The sequence below is a fragment of the Panicum hallii genome, chromosome 5 (genome assembly GCF_002211085.1).
Source record: "Panicum hallii strain FIL2 chromosome 5, PHallii_v3.1, whole genome shotgun sequence".
Classification (NCBI taxonomy): Eukaryota; Viridiplantae; Streptophyta; class Magnoliopsida; order Poales; family Poaceae; genus Panicum; species Panicum hallii.
In genome coordinates this window covers 49,956,757-49,976,738 of record NC_038046.1, presented here as the reverse complement: position 1 = coordinate 49,976,738, position 19,982 = coordinate 49,956,757, and the positions used below count along the sequence as shown (strand labels likewise).

The window sequence follows — 19,982 nt, the reverse complement described above, 5'->3', positions numbered from 1 at the left end:
GGGTCCCAGTTCGGAATATCCGGACAAAGATGTCCGGAGTATCCGGACGTACACCTGGAGTCTCGGGTGACTGTTCCCTTTCCGTAAACTCTACTATTTTTTTTGTGTCTTCCTATTCTGAAATAAATACAATTTGTTTATCTATTTTTTTAATTTAAGATTTGTATGCTGATGTGGCCTTTTATGCTCCAATTAGGTAGGCACACAGTTAAGTAGCCATTGATTGCCCTACCTAGCTTGCACGTGCATTACATCTTGCAAAATATGTTTCAGGTGGTTGCTTGACTTTTATCTTTGATCAACTACTTGCATCATGTATGGATTGTGTGGTATCTGATAGGCACAGTGTCAACTGGCACCTTCTCCTGATTGCACTAAAAAAGCTTTTGTAGATAAATTTATGGGATCCATTTAGTTTTCAATTGCTTTTTGATAAATTTATATTGAGATGGTTGCTTGACATTTTTCTCTGACCAGACACCTCATTATTGCCTCATCCGCTGATCTGTATACCTGCAGTACACCAAAAATTTATATTGCAGCCTAGGTAAATACATCGATTTTCAGTACTCTTTTTGTTTCAAGGTGTATAGATGGGCTTTTTTCCAAACCTGATTGCCTCTCTTTAGGGAACGGGCTGGTGCTTATCTTGCAAGCATTCATAGCAGTTGGTCTCCTAGCGGAGAACTTATTGGGTGAAGGCCTTGGTGACAGTATGGTTCTGTATTTGCTATGCCTTAATGTCATGTTACCTTATTCTAGTCTTCTGATTTGTTGTGTAGTACACTATCTGTTTTTTGTATTTTTTCATATCCAGAGATATAATCTGAGAGCTCCTTGATCTCCTCATAAAGAAGCATGGATAAATCATGGATCAATTCTGATGCTAGGTACAACACAATAGTTTCACAAATACTAAAATTGTTTCAGTAGTTAACATGGGGTTTAACCAAAAAATTGCATGTAGGCACATGAAGGCAAATTTGCAAGGGGTGAACAGTTTCCTAGCTTATGCATTTAGAAATTCAGCAGTAGAAAACAAGATATTGTGCCCTCATAGAAAGTGTGTTAACTCATTTTGGAGAGAGGCAAGTGGTGTACGTGAGCACTTGATATGTGATGGGTTTCTAAAAGGGTAAACAACATAGAACTTACATGGGGAAGCAAGCTCCTCTGCTGTGAATCATGAGAATGATGGTTGTGTTGACCCTATAGAGGAGTCCAATGAAGAAGATGACATATCTGATTTGCTTAGAGACTTAGCTTGTAGTTTAGATGATAGAGGGGATTTTGAAGACAATAGTTCTGTTCAGCAGCCAGATGAACTAGTGGCCCTTCAAAAGTTGGTAGCAGCCAATAGTCAAGAGTTGTACCCTACTTGCAAAAATTATTCAAGCCTGCGTTTCCTAATCAGATTACTTCACATCAAAGTCCTTGGAGGATGGTCTGATAAAAGTTTTAATCTACTACTAGATCTGCTCAATGATGCATTTCCTGAGGGTTCAGCACTACCTAGAAACTTTTATGAAGCTAAGAAATTGGTGAAATTCATAGGACTTGGGTACACTAGTATTCATAATATCGAAGCCACCTCGCAGCATGGTTCTAATTCACGACACCAGGAGGTAAAATACTTCAATATCTTTTGCCTTGCCTTGCACCAGTACCTAAAATCTTATATGATATTTTGATGCTTGATGTAGAGCCCAAGATCCGAAGAACTTATCAATGAGGGACATGATGTTCAGTGTAGAGATGATATTTCTAATGATCAGCACTACGATCACTCTGAGGATGAGGGGAACTTTCTTGACCATAGGCGTGTTGCTGCCCCCTTAGTGCCTGCCGTGGAGATTACAACCACGCCGAGGAATGATGTTGCCCCTCGCTTTGCAAATGATGCACTTGTAATCCACTCAGCCTTCCTACAGAGTTTCTAATTGTGATCTGATATCTATTCCATATATTTATTCGAGTCTCATAAATGCATCATCTATTTAGGTTCGAAAGGAGGTGATATTATATGCCATGTTGAGGTCTGATCAACCTGTGGCTAAGGGTACAGTTATTTCAACTAATCCAAGCACTGAGGTAGGAGGTCAGTCTCTTGGAAGGCAATATTGTGAAGTTGTTGTGAATGTTGTGCTGAAAAGGGATGCAATTCTGCCTTCTTGTGTTCAGCATATATGTAGTCTATTTCCATGCATTCTACCGTCTGTTTAGTGATGATTAGCCCCAAAATTGTCGTAGATGCTACCTTTTGATCACCTGCATTTACATGTGGCTTGAATTTGAAGACATCTTCCAGTTTTCATTCTTTATAGTACCATTAAAACTATATCTTGCTGTGCTACAGCTTCTAGTGTTGTTCAACAAATCCTAGCATTTAATTGTAGCTGTGAAAATGATTGAACATGGATAGGTACACAGTACATTATGCCAAATTGTAGCATTTTTTATTCTTCATTTGAACTTCAGAGACTTGATGGAAGTAAATGTTGATTGAACGGCAACTTTGGTTTTTCAGGGACTTCTAGGAGATGCTAGAGGAACGCTACCAGTTGGTGCACACACTACACAACCAGCTAAAGTGCCCATGGATGCTCTGCTATTTTGGACCTCCTAAAGATGAGACATTTTGTAAACAAATGTAATGGTTATGCAAGCCAAAAATGTGAGATGTGTGCCAACCAAACTTTATGGCCGTGTGAACACTTAGTCTATTTTGGCTGCTGCGTAGTGTTGATGTATTGGCTGCTATGTACTGTTGAAGTGTGAGATTTTTGCCAGGAGCTATTAGTACAAGTTCAAACCATTATGGCTTCTATTAACATATTTTGAGCAATATATATTGTTTGGTGATCAATGTGGGCTATATGTGTGTTTGTATTTAGTGAAATCAATTTTGTATAATGATCAACGTGACCTTGTTTGGTTTTGATTAATGTTAATTATTGTCTGCTATAATTAGTGTGTGAGCTTAATTATTGCCTGATTTGTAAGATCATCTGACTGCTTAGCGTCTGATGGTTTGTCGCTAAAAACAAATGTAGAGTTCAACTATTAGTCGGGATAAGTTTAACGGACAGTCAGTCGCTATACATACGTCTGTTGGTATTTCTTGTTCGAACGTTCAACACTCAGTTGTATAGGACTGTTCGTTGGTATAAGTTTATACTAACGCCACTTTCAATGACCCAAGACGTTAGTGGGTACAAGTCTATAGCGATTGATGGTCAGACGCTAAATTGGTCTTTGCCGACCAAACTGTTGTCGGCATTTGGGGTGTTGTGGTGTAGTGTATGCAAACAATTTATATATAAATGATTTACTATAATAGTAAAAAGGCTTGCTATAATAATCAAAACTATATCTTTATCCAAGCACGTAAGGATACTTTCAACCATGAATTTGCACTGGCATCCATCATGAAAAAACGGAAAAAATGTATTTTTCATCCTTCAAGTATTATAAAAGTATGTCATTCATCCCTTATATTTTATTTGGTGTAAATCAATTCCTTAACTAACGAAACCGGTGCATTTATCATCTCTATCTTAGTTTAATAATGATTTAGTGCCATCAAAGAGTGGTTTATGCAACGCAATCATGTGACTTATCCCTACTTAGCAATATAATATGCTGAGTGAAGATATACAGCCCACAAAATAAAATTTAGCAAATCCTCTAAATTGGGTACCTATAAAATTTTATAGGATAAATTAACGAAACTGGTTCACATTGAACAATTATAGCAATTCACTCAATATTAGATGCGGCTAAGCAATTATTAGTAAAATAATTATATGATCTAAACCAATATTATATAATCCTAAACCATTGTTAAACTAAGGTAGGGATGATAAATGCACCGGTTGAGTTAGTTAAATGGTTGATTTGCACCAAATAAAATATGAAGAATGAATGTTACGCTTTTGCAATACTTGAGGATGAAAACTACACTTTTTCTAAAAAGGCCCTTATCTCAAATAATAGAATGGATAGACAACATTGTATAGTTTTATATGCTCCTTTTTTCTTTTTTTTTCTCTTTTTTTTGTTATTATAACAACTTTACTTTTCTCTTCCATTTATTCAGCAAATGACTTGCGCCCACTGTTAATCTGTTATATAAAGAAAAATAAAGCAGTACGTTGTAATGGAATAACGGGGGAAAACTAAAAGGGAAATAAGTACAACCATTGGAGATTTGGAGTCTATTTTTTGTCAGAGCAGGCCAACGAGATCACATCATCAGTGCAAGACGTTACGGCAAGGGTTGGTAAGGATGGTAATAGGGCCCCGTTTAGATGCATTCAAAGTTCCAAATTTTTACACTCTCTCTCCATCACATCAATTTTGGAACACATGCATGGAGCAGTAAATGTATGTAAAAAAAATAACTAATTGCACAGTTTAATTGTACATCACGAGATGAATATTTTAAGCCTAGTTAGACCATGATTAGATAAAATTTGTCAAATACAAACGAAAACGCTACAGTAGCAAAAAGTTCCGAATGTTATAAACATTTACGATCTAAACACCCCCTAGATCGTGATGCTAGTGCTTTCTTCACAATCTAATTTAGGTTTTAAATTTTTTACTTAAAATATGTAATATTAGAACCTAATTTTTTTAAAGCCTGGCTCTTAAATTATTTTAGGTAAAATTTGAGGAGCTACCCACGTGGCGGAGAGAGAAATCAGGAGCTTGTCGCAAGAGCCAGCGCCGAGCGCTAGCATTAGCATGGTTCCCAGAGTTGCGGGGCCTGCCACCACCGCATGCTCCCATCCCACCATTCTCCACCTCCGCGCGCTTCTTGCTGGATGAGTAAAGGAAGGTGAAAATGATGAGGTGGGTCTCATCATTTACAAGAGCACATACGCTCCATCTTGCTCGCTTCTGGATCTAGAGGCTAGAGCAGCACGGGTTTAGAAAGCTAGCGCCCATGGAGTCCACAGTGCGGAGGACGAGCAGTCGTACGGGCGCCCGGTGGCGGACACTCCGCCCGCCTCGCTGGAGCTGTCCGCCATCGACCGCGACGTGGGCTACGCCACATGGTGCGCTCGCTGCACGTGTTCCGGCCCCGGCATGCCCGTGGCGAAGCGGAGCAGCAGCGTAACTCGCCGGCGCGCGTGGTCCGGGAGGCGCTCGGGAAGGCGCTGGTGGACTACTACCCGTTCGCGGGGCGGTTCGTGGACGGCGCCGGCGGGCCGGCGAGCGCCCGTGTGGAGTGCACCGGCGAGGGCGCGTGGTTCGTGGAGGCCTCCGCCGCGTGCGGCCTCGAGGACGTCGCGTGCCTCAACCACCACCCGCTCGCCATCCCTGCGGAAGATCTGCTCCCCGACGTCGAGTCCGGCGTGCAGCCGCTCGACATCCCGCTCATGATGCAGGTGACGGAGTTCACTTGCGGCGGCTTCGTGGTGGGCCTGAGCTCCAGCCACGCCCTCACCGATGGCCTGGGCGCCGGCCAGTTCATCAACGCCGTCGGCGACTATGCCCGCGGCCTCCCCAAGCCCCGGGTAAGCCCGACCTGGGCGCGCGACCTCGTCCCGAACCTGCCGAAGCTGCACCTAGCGCCGCCTCCCGAGTCCCGACCCGCCAACGTTCCAGTTCCGGTACCTCACCGTGGACCTGAGCATCGGCAGCGTCAACACGGTCAAGTCCCAGTTCCACGCGGCGACGGGGCAGCGCTGCTGACGCGGTCGCTGCGGTTGCCCGACCCGTTGGAGCGCGTGACGCTCTGCTTCTTCGCCGACGCGCGCCGCCACGTGCCCAAGGACGGCGCCGGCGCCCCGGGGTTCTACGGCAACTGCTTCTACCCGGTCACGCTGGCCGCCGAGGCCGGGGCGGTGGCGCGCGCGGACGTGGCCGGCGTGGAGGGCATGGTCCGGGGCGCGAAGGCGCGGCTGGCCGCGGAGTTCGCGCGGTGGGCGGCGGGGGAGCTCTTGGGGGAGGAGGAGCCCTACGCCCTGTGGTTGAGGCGTGAGCCGCTGTTCGTGTCGGACTGGAGGCGGCTGGGGTTCCTAGAGGCGGACTACGGGTGGGGCGCGCCGTCGCACGTCGCGCCGCTGGCGACCCTCTGGTTCATGCCCGTGGCCCTCATCGTCACGCCGCCGGCGCCGAGGACGGGCGTCCGGGTCACGACGCGATGCGTCGAGGAGGAGCACATGCCGGCGTTCAGGGAGGAGATGACGGCGTTCGAGGAATGACGACTCTGCTCTGCTCTGGTCTCAACTCTCAAAACTCTCAATTGGTTGCTCAGCCCGCTACAACTAGCACGTTGTCTGCTGGAGAAGAATACTAGCAAAACCTTATACCCTGCTATACTAGAGAAAGACTGTCTTCTCCAAAGCTAAAGAAACTTTTTCCATTTATTATTATGGAAGAAGTAGTCTCGTCTCGATTTTATTGTTCATGAATTGCTCGAGCCGAGTAGTAGTTTGTGAAGAACGTTTTAAGCAAGTTAAGGGCTTGTATTCGGGACGAAATGATTGCGCAGTTGTGTGAATGCATGATTCATTGCACAAAAGGTGACACTGGGGCCAGAAGGTACCATCAGCCGCTGTTCGTGTCCGACCTGGAGGCGCCCTCTTCATGGAGCTTATCGCTAATGGCATTGTAACTTTGGCTTGCAGTGCGGCTTGTTAAAATTAAAGGGGTGTTTGATTTAGTGGGGCTTATAAATGGAGCGTATCACTAATGGTACTGTGATTTTGGCTTACGGAACGGTTTGTTTTGTGATTTTGGCTTACAGAACGGCTCGTTAAAATTAAGGGGGTGTTTGGTTTGAAAGAATTTATTATAAGCCCCACCAATAAGTTTCTAATAATTCTTTTTATCCAAATATGAAGACTTATAGATGAGGCTTATGCCCGTAAACCCCTCCAAGAAATGCTTACGGAGCTTATTTTCTGTGGATCCTACCAAAATATCCCCTCTTTTTCCTCTCACTACCCCTGTCTTCCTCACATACAGAGTCATTAATGAGAGGTAGAAAGATCATTACTAACTACATGAGCTTTCTATAAGCCGTTACAACCAAACACCATTTTAGGCTAAGCTTCTCCAAACCAAACACCCCCTAGGTAGTCTTATGCTCTGAAAAAAACACCATTTTAGGCTAAACTTCTCCAAACCAAATACCCCCTAGGTAGTCTTATGCTCTAAAAAAACACCATTTTAGGCTAAGCTTCTTCAAACCAAACACCCCCTAGGTAATCTTATGCTCTGAAAAGAAAATGAAATTATGTAGTCTTTATGGCATATAGCGGGTACTAGGTGTGGCCCATCATCCATCTAGACCTGCACATTTTGCGGATCGGACCGGACCGACAAAAAGGCGGAATTTTTTTCAGGCCTAAAATCAGTGCCTAAGCCTGTTCAATAATGACTCCATCGGCCGGGAAAATTTGGACCTAAGTCAGGCCGGGCCATCCACCATTTTCTTAGTGTTGAAGTAATTAATTTTAGTGTTCTAGCTGGGCTCGGGTGGGGCTGATTTTTTTTTTTGTCTGCAAAATCATCGCCATGCCCGGCCCTGAATGCATATCGGGCCTGGCTTAGACCATCGGGCTCGGGCCCATTTTTGCTCAGGTCTAGGCCCATCTATACATAGGAAGAATTCTAACATTAGAAGCTCTCGTTTTAGAAATCTATCCATCATTCAGCTTGACTTAATTAGGACAAATTTAAAATTACTTATATTTATAGACAACGAGGATATTATGTGGTTTAAGGCACTGTTATACAGAACTACGCCATGCGCATACATATGAATGTTCAGATGAAATAACCAAGGACACACCGTGCAGTGCAGTGGTCTAAAATCCAAGAGATTCAGAGAACGTGATCGCGACACTTTATCTTCTCTGCACCAAGTGTGAAGGCAGAAGGCTCTATATATTGGTGGAAAGAGATGAGTGCACACAATGCATCAGAGCTTACGGCAGGCACGCCAAAGGAAAGGGGTAGATAAGCAAGACAGGTTCTGGACATGATGGCAAACAGCATTGGTTGTTTTCCACAAATGAACATTCCTCACAAAAAGTAGATAATACGATACATATGCATAGTGGACAGGGTTATTGAGTAGTTATAGAAAACAATATTGTTTTCTTTAGGCATAAATGCGTGGCAGATATCTAGAGTATTTCATATCTGAACAGATCTTATTTTTTCTAAAACAATTCGCAAAAAAAAACAAATGGTTAGCTCTGCTCCAACCCCCAAAAGTTGCATCGACACTGGCCAGTGGGCCAGCGTCCGTCCGAGAATGCAGGGTTACGGCCCAACTAACCAATAATATAGCCCAAGCAAGCAGTGGCCAGTGGCTTTTTAGCGAAAGCGAAAGAAGGAAAGGATCAAAGCATCTTCTGGGCCCAACTCGGCGACAGTCTACAGAGTACCACCAGCCTCTCCAGTCTCCATCAAACGCACGCTAGACGATTGATTCATGCATGGTTAGAACCAACAACCAGGTACCAACTCCACCACCGTCACGTGGAATCGACGTTGCAGACTAGTACTTGGTGCACGCGTCATAGCTAGGCCAGGAGGTATGTAGCATAGCGACACGTACGACACGAGAGCGCCTAACCTTTGGCGGCGAAGTGCGACGCGGCCGGTAGCAAGCAAATCCGGGAAGGCTATGGCTATGCTGCTGCCTGGTTATTCAGGGTGATCGAGGCAGATTTGGTATCCGCGCAAAATCTGCAACTCTAGCTGTACATGTGTGCCGCTCCGTTCATCAGCTTCCCGGCCGCTCCTGTTTACTTAGGCACCCGCAAAGGTTATAGAGTCTGCTCTTTATAATATATTCTATGTCATTTATAGACTATATTATAGTAAATCACCTCAATAAGGAATCTACAAAGGTGTCTATAACTGCTTTTAATGTCTGCACATCCACATGAATAACAACGATCTATCATAAACACCATCACTATCAGGAAAATAAGGACAAGAAACCAAAACTAAACATTTTGAAAGAAGAAACTTTGCAAATGCCACAATACCAATTAATGGGCAAATTGAAAATAGATAATTGAAACATCTCAACATCAACATTTAATAGGTACAAGAAGTGCAAATACAGTACAACTAGAACTTTTAGGTGCCCATATATAGCAACTAATCGATAAGTAAAATGATTTCGATATCACTACATTCAAGAGTACTAGGTTTATCCAGATCACAAGATAGATAGAAGATGCTTTCTTGAGGAAGTTCCAATAAAAGCAACATCCAAAGCCGTCTCACAGCAACCTCCTTCGGAACCTGTTAGAAAAAAAATAGAGTTGTAAGCTAATGTACTTAATAACTATTTGTACTGTAACAAGAACAATAACTAACTGCAAGATCTTACATAAAAAAATCACTAGTTAATTCCCCTCCTGCCATAACGTTGCTAAATATGCTCAATTAGATTATTTTTCAGTTGGCTATGGACCGAGTAAGCAGGTATAGTAGAATTTCTATGTCTAATGTTATCAAAGCATGGGTTACTGTCATCAATGCACATCTCCCCAGTAACTATCATTTTTCTTGCCATTCTCATTGATCGGGTCATTTAAATGAAATAACCAGGCACTCACCTATAACATAAGTTATCAGTTTAGAAATTGATTTGATTCTTGTAGTCATCGGACAACGCTCAACTTAATAGACTTACCAATCGCACATCTTCATCTGGCATCCATGACAAGCGCTTCTCTTTCCTAACCTCTTCTCCATCATCAATGTCAATGACAGTTTTACCTATCAAACTTGATGAGGCACGTTCAGTGATTGGATTAGATTGTATTGCTGGGTATGAAATTAGGCCATTTTGGAGGAGGCTTTGAAACCCACCAGGCTGACTGCAAGTTGTATCATAGGAAAATGTTAGCTTTAGAGAGCTTTCAAGTTGTATCAATATATGCCTATCAGTATTAGCTCTGAACTTCTAAATGCCAATCAGTACCGTACAAAAATTTGATCCATCTAGAGCAAGGCTTAGAAAGCATAAGGAAATCAAGTTCTTACCACTAATAAATATGTGGATACGTCCAGATTAACATGGCGATTAGGCGTGGGTAAAACATCCATCCAAGCTCCATATGGGGGCACAAACGAGTTGTTCTGTGGCTGTGGTGCAGGTCAATGATCTGTGTGCGATCATAACATAGTTGCTTCATCAAATGGGAGTAAAAGTAAATGCAAATCTGTATAATATACACACTGCAAGTCCCTCCATATAGATCATAGTAGGAGGATCCGAATATAAAATACGAATCAATCAAAACAATTAAGTAGTAGTACGTTCTAGCAGAATGATCGAAGAATTAAGCAAGGGAATCTCTATTTTCATTAACAGCCTTCAAGAGAATCGTGAGTCATGTTACCTGGAGACGGAACCATGGCTTGACCTGGGGAGGAGATGTTGGGCTTCACTGCATTGCCATGCCAAGGAACATCGGCTGCTGGAACTTGAGAACTTTGTCAAATTCGGATCCACAGAACTGTGCACATAGCGTATATTTACTAGGATAAGGGATGGGACATGGCTCACGCCCTACATCTGTTGTAACTACTCGTAGTGTAGTAAGACTACTCATACAGTAGTAAAACTAGTCGGAGACGATAAAAAACTACGTGAAAAATACTCGGGTAGGACTCTTGGGCTTGTATCCGATTAGGATTTCCATGTAACCCTGTCCTCCTGACTATATAAGGGCGGACAGAGACCCCTCCTAAAGAGGAGATCACCCGATCACCACCTAAGACAATACAAACTACATAGGATGTAGGGTATTACGCTCTCTGGCGGTTTGAACCTGTCTAAACTTTGTATTTCTTGCGCCTTCGAGTTCTTGATCTCGGCGACACCCTAACTACAAACTCACCACCTTGGAGATCTCCGTCAGTTGGACCGGTGGCTCATCGCTAGTAGAGATTTGGGATCGGGGGTGCTAGGTTTTGAAGAAGGCTAATACGTAGGCGATGGAATTAACTGGAGCGCCATGGGAAACAAACTGAGGGGGATTTAGCTCGCACTTCACGCGGGAGAAGACGAGTGATTTGGCGCGCGGATGCTGCGGAAGACGTAGAGATTTGGCGCGGCGAAGATGAGCTGCGCGGGAAGATGCGGACTTGGGGAAGGGGAAAAATCTATACGGGGCCTGGGAGCACTCGATCCTATCGGCTCTATCGGCTCTTACCGGATCTGTAGAGGGCTATGTTCTCTTTTCTTATTTAATTGCTTCCACGTAGGACAGGTTGATGACATGGATCGCTTATAGAGAGGGCTTAACGGCCCGTTGCGGCTGTCCTTACAGAAATCGTGGGTGTTTTTATTTTATTTCACCTTGGTATTTGGTCCCTACCAGACCAAAGTCGAGTTGACTTGATCGATCATCAATTTTCGTCAGATGGAAAAATAGAAATTCCCATGGTATTGCGCAACTAACGGCACCCGCCGCTCGTTTCAAGAGAAAAGGAAAATTCCTCCAAATTAATGTAAGAACCCATACTATTCGTCCTGGAGATTGGCATATCTCATCAAGGATTTTTTTTCCTGTTCCAAAACCTACTGGTGAAACGCGCCGAACGCAGCAGCCTCTCGATCGGTCGCTGTTGCTCCCCGCCGTTTCGGAGTCTGTGTCATTTTCCACACGAGATGCCGAGATGGTACGCACGTACTAGCTGCGTGACGAGCTAGAGGTGATACGCATGCATGACGAGTGTGCGTAGTCGGCCTGCCAAGTTCTGAACTGGGCTAGTAGCCGTAGCACTCGGCGGTCCAGCACGTAGCAATAGAATACTGGAACGATAGACGCGTGATAGCTTGATGCAAAATGTGCCCGGCTGCCAGGTGGGCCCTTCTCGGCCGCGTGTGGGGCCCGATCCGGCGCGATCGAGCTACCGTGACACACGAGACATGCGTCGGATCGATCGATCGGGATTCGGGGGCGACTTTCTGGTCCGGCTATTGAACAGGTACGCACATTTATTATGTGTCGCGCGAAAATTTAAGCGCTCTCATCCGTTCGCACCCCACAAAAGCCAACCACAGCCATGCGCTAGGGAAATGTCCCCACGAACGCGCGCATAGGACCTGCATGCTCCCTGCGTATCACGGGCCCATTCCATATGCATGTGCCGGCCGGTGGTCACGGATTTGCGGGGCGGACGCGTCCGGTGGCCACACGTTCTCAGCCCCGAGCCGGAAGACGCGCGACGTGTCTCCGGTTTCCGTGACACGTTTCACGAAATATCTAATACTCTCCCTCTCCGGTTCGAATTATATTGTATTACTTCTATATATATATTACTTCTAGAAATACCATGCATAGTAAAATTTATACGCCTAAAATACCAAAATAATTATAATATATATATATTTATATGCATAGTAAAAGATATATATAGATTTTATATGCATAGTAAATATTATATATATATAGATTTTTTATATATAGTTTTTTACTATGTATAGTAAAATTTATACATTTAGAATACCAAAATGATTATAATATATATATGCGGTAATCCTTGCCTACTTGTACTAAGGGCCTGTTCGGATCCAATGGAAAGAGATTGAGAAAGTGCAAAACTTTTGCTCTTTTGCACTTTTTTTGCATTTTTGGATCCAAACACCCCAAAGTGCAAAAGGGCAAATGCTACCGTAATTTTGCTAATTATGGATTAATTAGACTTAATAGATTCGTCTCGTCATTTAGTCCTCATCTATGTAATTAGTTTTTTAATTAAACTATATTTAATACTTCTAATTAGCGTCCAAACATCTGATGTGACAGGAGCAAAAAATTTACCATTTGCCCTTTTACCATTTGCCCTTGGATCCGAACAGCACCTAACATATGCATCATGTCCAAGAGAAATTAAAGGATTTGCATACATGATGATACGATGTCGGAACAAATACTTGTGTGAAGGAGTTGGAGTTCAGCGAGTAAGAGCAAGTATTATTGGGTGATGCAAGCGGGCTGCAAGAGTTGCCATATCAGATTTATGGTGAGTTGGAAGAGAGAAGAGGAGGGACAAAGGAAACGGGCTGCTCACTTACAAGGTGATGCACATGTTTCTAAATATTTTGCGAGAGAATAAGGTGGGTAATATATTAATGATTTAGCTTATCTCTATAACTATATCATTATATGAGTGAACTTTTAGTTGGTGGTATATAACGTGGCAGAAACATACGGCCTGGCGTTGGCTGTATTATTAACCATGCTCTAACGCTAGCTACTGCGCGCAGTCCAATATTTCCACCGGCCGTATCTGCGATCGACTCGATCCGTGTGCAAGTGGGTCGCTCCCCTCCAAGGAACACGATAGTGCTATGACGGCATATATTTGCCTTGTTTTCCTCGAGCGGTCGAGTGTCTAGCTTCGTACTCCAGTCGCCAGCACACGCTAGAGAAAGTCTGCGAGCTAAGTTAGATAGATGTCGCCGGCACACTAGGCAGCCTTGCGTCGTACGTACGAACCATAGCGAGGTACGCAACCTCGCATGCAGTCGCGGGCCAAAGAAACGATATGTAAGCAGACATGCCACATCAGTGCACTGTATGGCGCAGCAGTAGCTCTGAATTACATGTATCCATGCTATCACGGCCGCACTTGTCCATCGATCGCCTGTCCTCCTTATCTTATACTATCTGAAATTCTGAATGAAGATTTCAACTCCTGAAACTTAACCTGCAAGCAACAAGACAAACGCTCATGATCAGATAGCGTGAAAGCATGCACTAGCGAGATGGTCGGGGTGTCGAGGACGTCACGCGCAAGCGCTAGCTAGCTACCTTGACCCGGCCCGCGAGAATATGTCAGAAGGGTAGCTAAGCTCACGCATGGCGTGCCCGGCCGTGTCAGAATTCAGACCAAGATCACTAGCTAGCAGGATACATGGTTGTTCGCTTGAACACTGCACTGAGCTGCCAGCTAGGTAGCGTGTCCGCGTCATTCTCATCACCTCCTGTATACGTTTTCCTCGCAGGTTTTGGCACGTACATGACCATGACGATGCACAAATAATAAGTTACTGCGCAGGCACGAGCTAGCCCCCGGCCGTCAACCAGTCAAACTACTCCTAGTTTTTGCTCTCACCGGGTTTCACGTGGACAGATGCATGCTTTGCATGCAAAGTGATGATGTGAACATCTACCATGCATGCATGTGTCATTTACAACCCCATATGTGCTAGTATGTAGCTTCCGTGCATGCATGTTGCGGCCGGCCTGAGGTAGGTAGGTTACCATGCGCGCGACACGGACATGCATATGCTTGAAATTATTCACACCTAGAGAGGACAATGTACGGCCTTTGGCAGCCGTGTTTGAATGAATCACTCGCCCAACTCCGGCCATTAGCTAGCGGCCAGCACGCAGCAGTACAAAACCACGTGTTGTGTTTTCACGCGTCTACGTTATTAGACTGTTAACACACATATATAGGACAATAAAGTGGTATGAAAAGCTACCGAGTGATGATGATAGATGCAGCTAGCTAAAAGCCGCCCAATATGTCCGGGAGCATACTACAGACACTTGTCCAGCGCTGTGCGTGGCAAAACGGGCATGTGAATCGTGTGGCATACAGTATTAGCGAACGACCTCAGACCTAACCACGTTAGGACACAGTTCAAGGTCCCATTTGCATCCTCTAGGATTAAACTTTAGTCGATGACTAAACATTAGATAACTAAACTTTGGTCCATGTCTATTTATTTGGATCCGGAAACCATTTAAAATATAAATAGGTGGAACAAACTTTAGTCCAAATTAGGTGAGTTCTATGGACTAATAATGGACTAAACTTTAGTTAGGATGAAACTAAACTTTAGTCCAAAGTTTAGTCCACCTATTTGGATTACCTAATGGATTAAGGCTTTGTTTGGATCCAGCAGAGCTAAGCTTTAGCCTTGTCACATCGAATATTTAGTTGCTAATTAGAAGTATTAAATATAGACTAATGATAAAACTAATTGCATAACCCCTAAGCTAATTCGCGGGACGAATCTATTAAACCTAATCAATTCATGATTAGCCCATATGATGCTACAGTAAATATGTGCTAATATGAATTAATTAGGCTTAATAAATTCAACTCGCGAATTAGCCCTAGGCTTCCGCAATTAGTTTTATAATTAGCTTATATTTAATGCTCCTAATTAGTATCAAAATATACAATGTGATAGGGCTAAACATTTGCCCTTGGATCCCAAACCCCCCCCCCTCAAAAGTTTAGTCCATGGATTCAACGGGGACTAAATTCCTTTCTCTAATCACTAGCTCCGTTCAAATTGCAGTTCACTTTAGCTTTGTCCTATCCAAACTTTTCTAATTTTGATCAAACTTGTAGAAAAAATATAGTGACATCTATAACACCAGATAAATGCACTATGAAGACATTATTCAATGAAATTAATTTGATGTCGGCGAATTATTTTCCATAAAGTTGGCAAAAAAATAAATAAGCTTGACAAATATAAAATGAACTATAATTTGAAACAGACGGAGTAGTTACTTACCAGTATTAGTACAGTACGTAGTAGCACATAGCTTAGTTAGGATGAAATACTCAATTATCGTCTGAAATAATGTATGCCGCGCGTTTAGAGTATATATTGACTTAGTATCAGGCGTTACATTCACATGCCGTTATCTATTAAATTGTTGTTTTAACTCAAATTAATTATATACTTTGAAAGTTTGGCTGTATGATGTTACGAATCTGTAATAATTAACCTCTATATCCCTGTATGTTGTGATCTGTATAAGTCTTTAACTTACACACACACACACACACACACACACACACACACACACAGAGAGAGAGAGAGAGAGAGAGAGAGAGAGAGAGAGAGACTACAATTGGTTCCAGCTAACTTATGTGTCATGATGGCACAGTGTATCTGTAGTATAATCCAGCGTACGTCTACGGAGTAATAACAAGGGTTACATCGTGAACACGCACTTGACGTTTTAAGCCAAGTGTTAATTTAAGACCTTACTTACAGAATTACCGGACTACATATATATATACTGCAACTGGTGATCGATCGTGGACACTTTGACCTGATGAACAACCTCTTGTTTGATTCCTCGGATCATCATTACAGTAACCGATCGATCAAGACGCGTACGCATTTCGTTGAAGCTTACGTATACACGGCCGGCCTGGAATTCCACCAAGAACTGCACGCATGTATACACACACATGACGAACGAATCAGCTGCCGGTCAACGCATGGAACGGTCTTCTGCACCACCGGCTGATGAGGCCCTTACGTGGCACCACTTGTAATTTTCCGGGTGGTGATGATGAGAGGTTGCCAAATTCCTTAACTGTGTTTTTCTTTTTTTGCATATGACAAGGCAGGGGCATAGTTTAATTAATTATTACATGGCGACGTAAGAGGGTTGTGTGTTTGTTTTATAAACTCACTACGGCCACCGAGGCACCGACCTTCAGCAAATGAGCAAGCCTACATGACCTCATGCTACATGGGAGTATCCAATATAATTCAGCATATTCACCACAAGGATCCTGAAAGAAGTATTGTGTATATTTTTCGCTTGTAGCGTTTGCCGAGTTCTGACGCGGTGTACATGGCGGTCAAACAAGAGTGTTCATCAGGTAGTTGGAAAACTTGGAAGGAACAAAGGAATGAAAGAATGAGACCTGCGCATGCAAGACACAGTTAGGCTTGGCATATAAGGCAAAGGAGCCCCACAGGGGTCGCAGTGTTAAAAGGCCGGGGCACTTAAATCACCGTTCACCTAGATCCAGTTTTTTTTAAAATATATTGAACCATTTAAACTCAACACACTGTGAGCCTCTGCATTTTAGACCTGCTTGGTTGGATTTCAACCCACTGTGAGCCCATAACTAAATAATTGCCAAAATTTATAAGCTCGTTCTAATTTTAGCTTGGTAGATTTTGAAACCAAATCATGCACGCTCTTTAATCTCTAAGAGAGCAAGTACATTGCTACACATCAGCGATCTTATAGTATGATTTTTTATTACATGGTGGAGAGAGAGAGAGGAGAGAGAATAAGATGGTTGTTTCACGAGACGACCGCCTTATAGGTTAAAATTTAGCACTATAAGACCACTTTCTTACCATTGTACAAGTTGTTATTGCTATACAACTTATAATATTTTTTTTTCTATACATAAATTATAAAATTATGTATTTACTATGAGACAACTTATAAGACAACCTATTATATATATTATCTATTACATCATCTAATATGGCAATGAATAAAACCATTTAGACTAGACCAATATACTTACCTTGAGCATTTTGATCTACTCTACTGTGTTATTAGTTGCCGTCGCCCTTATCGGAAATCTAGCGTGGATCACGAACGGGCGAGGATGGAAGGAGCGTCAATCACCATGCAAGCACCGCGACGAGCAAAACGAGACATGCTGCAACCTTGCCTTTTGACGCGGTTTAGCTCCATCCCATAATCATCTCCACCATCCTTGCTCGTCGCTCCAGAACCTTCTGCCGCAGATAAACCTCTGATCGATATGCGTGCCCGGCCGCCCAGTATTCTACGATTTCCCGTGGACTGAACCCGGCGCGGCATCTCCATCGATCGACGCCAGATGGATCCATCCTCCGGCGAGAACCTTCCTGTCCACGCAGTCAAAAGATCTCTTGGATTTCCGCCTCGCCAAGGGACGGCAGGATCGCGGAAAAGAAAAAAAAAATCGCCAGATTCCAAAACCACCCTCTGTGCGGTGCTGCCCGGCGGCGCCGCGTCCACCCGTCCCGCCCTCGCCCGCGGCCGAGAAGGAGATGGACGGGCCTGAACGCGCGCGGCGGCGCTCCTGCGCCGTCTCGCGTCGTGTCGTGTCTCCTCTCCACGCCGCCCGCGGCGTTCCTCCTCCACCGGTCGACCCGAACGCGCAGCACCAAACACGCGCGACGCGCGCGGGCGGCCAGCCACGCACGTGTCCCGCGCGGTCCGGCGGGGCCCGCGAGTATCCGCGGTGGGCCCCGAGCGCTGTGCGGCCCCGCGCTGGTGTTGGATATTTGTGGCCACCAGCAGATCGATCTCGCCGGAGCGCAGGTGGTGGAGGAACAGTCTCGTGGATGCAGTTAGCGATTAGCGACGGGGCGAGGAGGGCGAATCCCGTCTCGTGGATGCAGGGAATTAAAAGCCAGGGAGGGGTTTAACTCCCCGGCCGGTCCAGCTTCCAGGTGGTTGGTCCCGGTCGCCACGTCGGCGTCCCCGGAGCTGGACTCGGCCGGGCCTTTCACTGCGCCCAGGAAAACAAACAAGGAACGATGTGCCGGTCTGGTCGTGCCGATGTCACGGCGGGCAGCGACGGTTCCCCGCTGCATGATTGGGGTGCCCGGAGAGCGAGCCTGATGGTGATCACTGTGATCAGGCAGGCGCGCCTGACGGCCTACTCCTGAGCGAGAAGAGGTGTCTTCCGGGGGCGGTCGGGCCCGGGGTAGGGGAGGGGCCGCCCACCACGTCCGCCGGGACCGCGCCGATGATTGATGGTTAGGGCCGGGGCCGAGGTGTGGTTAGCGGGCGGCGGCAATCAGGCAGCAGGCAGCAGCCAGGGGAGGCGGCCATGCGGGCCCGTCCCCGTCGTGGCCACGCCCGGCGCCACCGCTACGCGCCAGCGGGCAGCAGCCCCCCAGCAGGCAACTGACGACCATCTGCACTCGTAATCGTAACGGACGTTCGCCTTGTCCGCGAGTACATAGTGTCGCTTGCCATCAACCACCACCCCCGTCTGTCCGGCCCCGCGCGCGCGGCGGCCGCCCCCGTTGTCCGCTGCTGCACGGCGCCATTAATCTGTCTGCGCGGCGACACGGTGGCGGCCGATCGCGCCGGCGACGAGACGGGGGCGGGGGAGCTGTGCGGCCGCATCAGCCGCATTCACGCGCGGCACATCCCACCTGGCCCCGGGCCGCCCCAATCAATCGATCGGTAAGCCTTCGCGTAATCACGGAGCTGTTGACTCAAAAAAAAAGAGAAAAAAAATCACGGAGCTGTGTGGGCTCCGGCTTCCGGCCTCCGGAGCCACCAGCGTGTTCGAGCGACGGAGCGGGCGAGCGATCAATTGTTTAGTGCGGGGCCGGTGAATGCTACGGAGCACGTGCGCCTAATTAACCCTCCGACTCGTCGGGTTGGATTCCCTCCCGCGCGGCGGGTGAACGGATCCGATCCGGCCGGCGGAACGCCGAGTTTATTACCAGATTTATGCTGCATTCATCATGGGTCCTGAAAACGAACCGGCAGCGGCACCGTCCTCGCGCGCGAGCGGCGTGCCCGGTTTTCTTCCGGATACTACTGCAGATCACAGGAGCAGGACACCGTGCCGGCGTGAATGTGTGGGGGAGCTCGGGCCGCTCCATCTTCCTTTCGCTAATCAATTCGGACCTCACCTTTCTGGAATCGGAATGAATATCCACCGATGCAGCGCCGGCATATGGCTCTCGATGCGCTGGATTATGGCAACTCGCAATCACGTGGAACGCACCTGGTCCCCCGTACATTTTTTTATTTTATTTTATTGGGATTTCGAAGAGCGGTGTCAACGAGTTTGGAGGGGCGATTTGGAAGTCTGCCACACCCTTGGCCACCTCGTGCTTACCCCTTCCACTGCGAAATGTTTTAGTTTTGTGTGCTAAGTTAAAATTCTCTAACTTCGATCTACAAAAAGAAAAAATTAGCATACGTGACGTCAAATAAGGTTCGTTAAACCTACCGCGAGACGTGTTGAAGCAACTAAAGCATACTTATTACATTCTTAGCCATTCATATTGATCTTGCCGGATACGCTTCCTCCCCCGTCTCCATCCTGCCATAAAAACGGTAACAAGCGCCACAAATATCGCACCCTTCCGTATGCAATGCACGGCCTGTTGTAGGGGTGGACCACGGTATCCACTAGCTGGTGAATGCAGCATGCGCATCAATAAGCAAAGTGAC

The 19,982-nt window shown here is 45.6% G+C and overlaps 1 protein-coding gene and 1 pseudogene across 4 annotated transcripts; both read left to right on the top strand.

Annotated features, from left to right (window-relative positions):
* The first annotated feature begins 176 nt into the window (after positions 1-176).
* Positions 177-2,875, top strand: LOC112892013. Of its 4 annotated transcripts, none has more exons than XM_025959059.1 (7): positions 191-547; positions 630-713; positions 818-890; positions 1,474-1,625; positions 1,704-1,907; positions 2,002-2,091; positions 2,528-2,875. In XM_025959059.1, the coding sequence occupies exons 3-7, from the start codon at positions 884-886 to the stop codon at positions 2,624-2,626; spliced, it is 552 nt and encodes a 183-aa protein (XP_025814844.1). In that variant the 5' UTR covers positions 191-547; positions 630-713; positions 818-883; the 3' UTR covers positions 2,627-2,875. The 4 variants fall into 4 exon arrangements, 3 of the variants coding, with proteins under 3 accessions (XP_025814843.1, XP_025814844.1, XP_025814842.1); XM_025959057.1 differs by having other exon boundaries at positions 630-718; XM_025959058.1 differs by having other exon boundaries at positions 177-547; positions 630-890; positions 2,002-2,098.
* A 1,974-nt stretch (positions 2,876-4,849) lies between these two features.
* LOC112892718 lies at positions 4,850-6,419 on the top strand (annotated as a pseudogene).
* Positions 6,420-19,982: the final 13,563 nt, after the last annotated feature.

Bases quoted from the DNA above. Each gene is read 5' to 3' on its own strand.
- LOC112892013 (XM_025959059.1), top strand. The intron at 1,626-1,703 runs GTAAAATACTTC...TGCTTGATGTAG, and splicing joins CTAATTCACGACACCAGGAG to AGCCCAAGATCCGAAGAACT. The intron at 2,092-2,527 runs GTAGGAGGTCAG...TTGGTTTTTCAG, and splicing joins CAACTAATCCAAGCACTGAG to GGACTTCTAGGAGATGCTAG.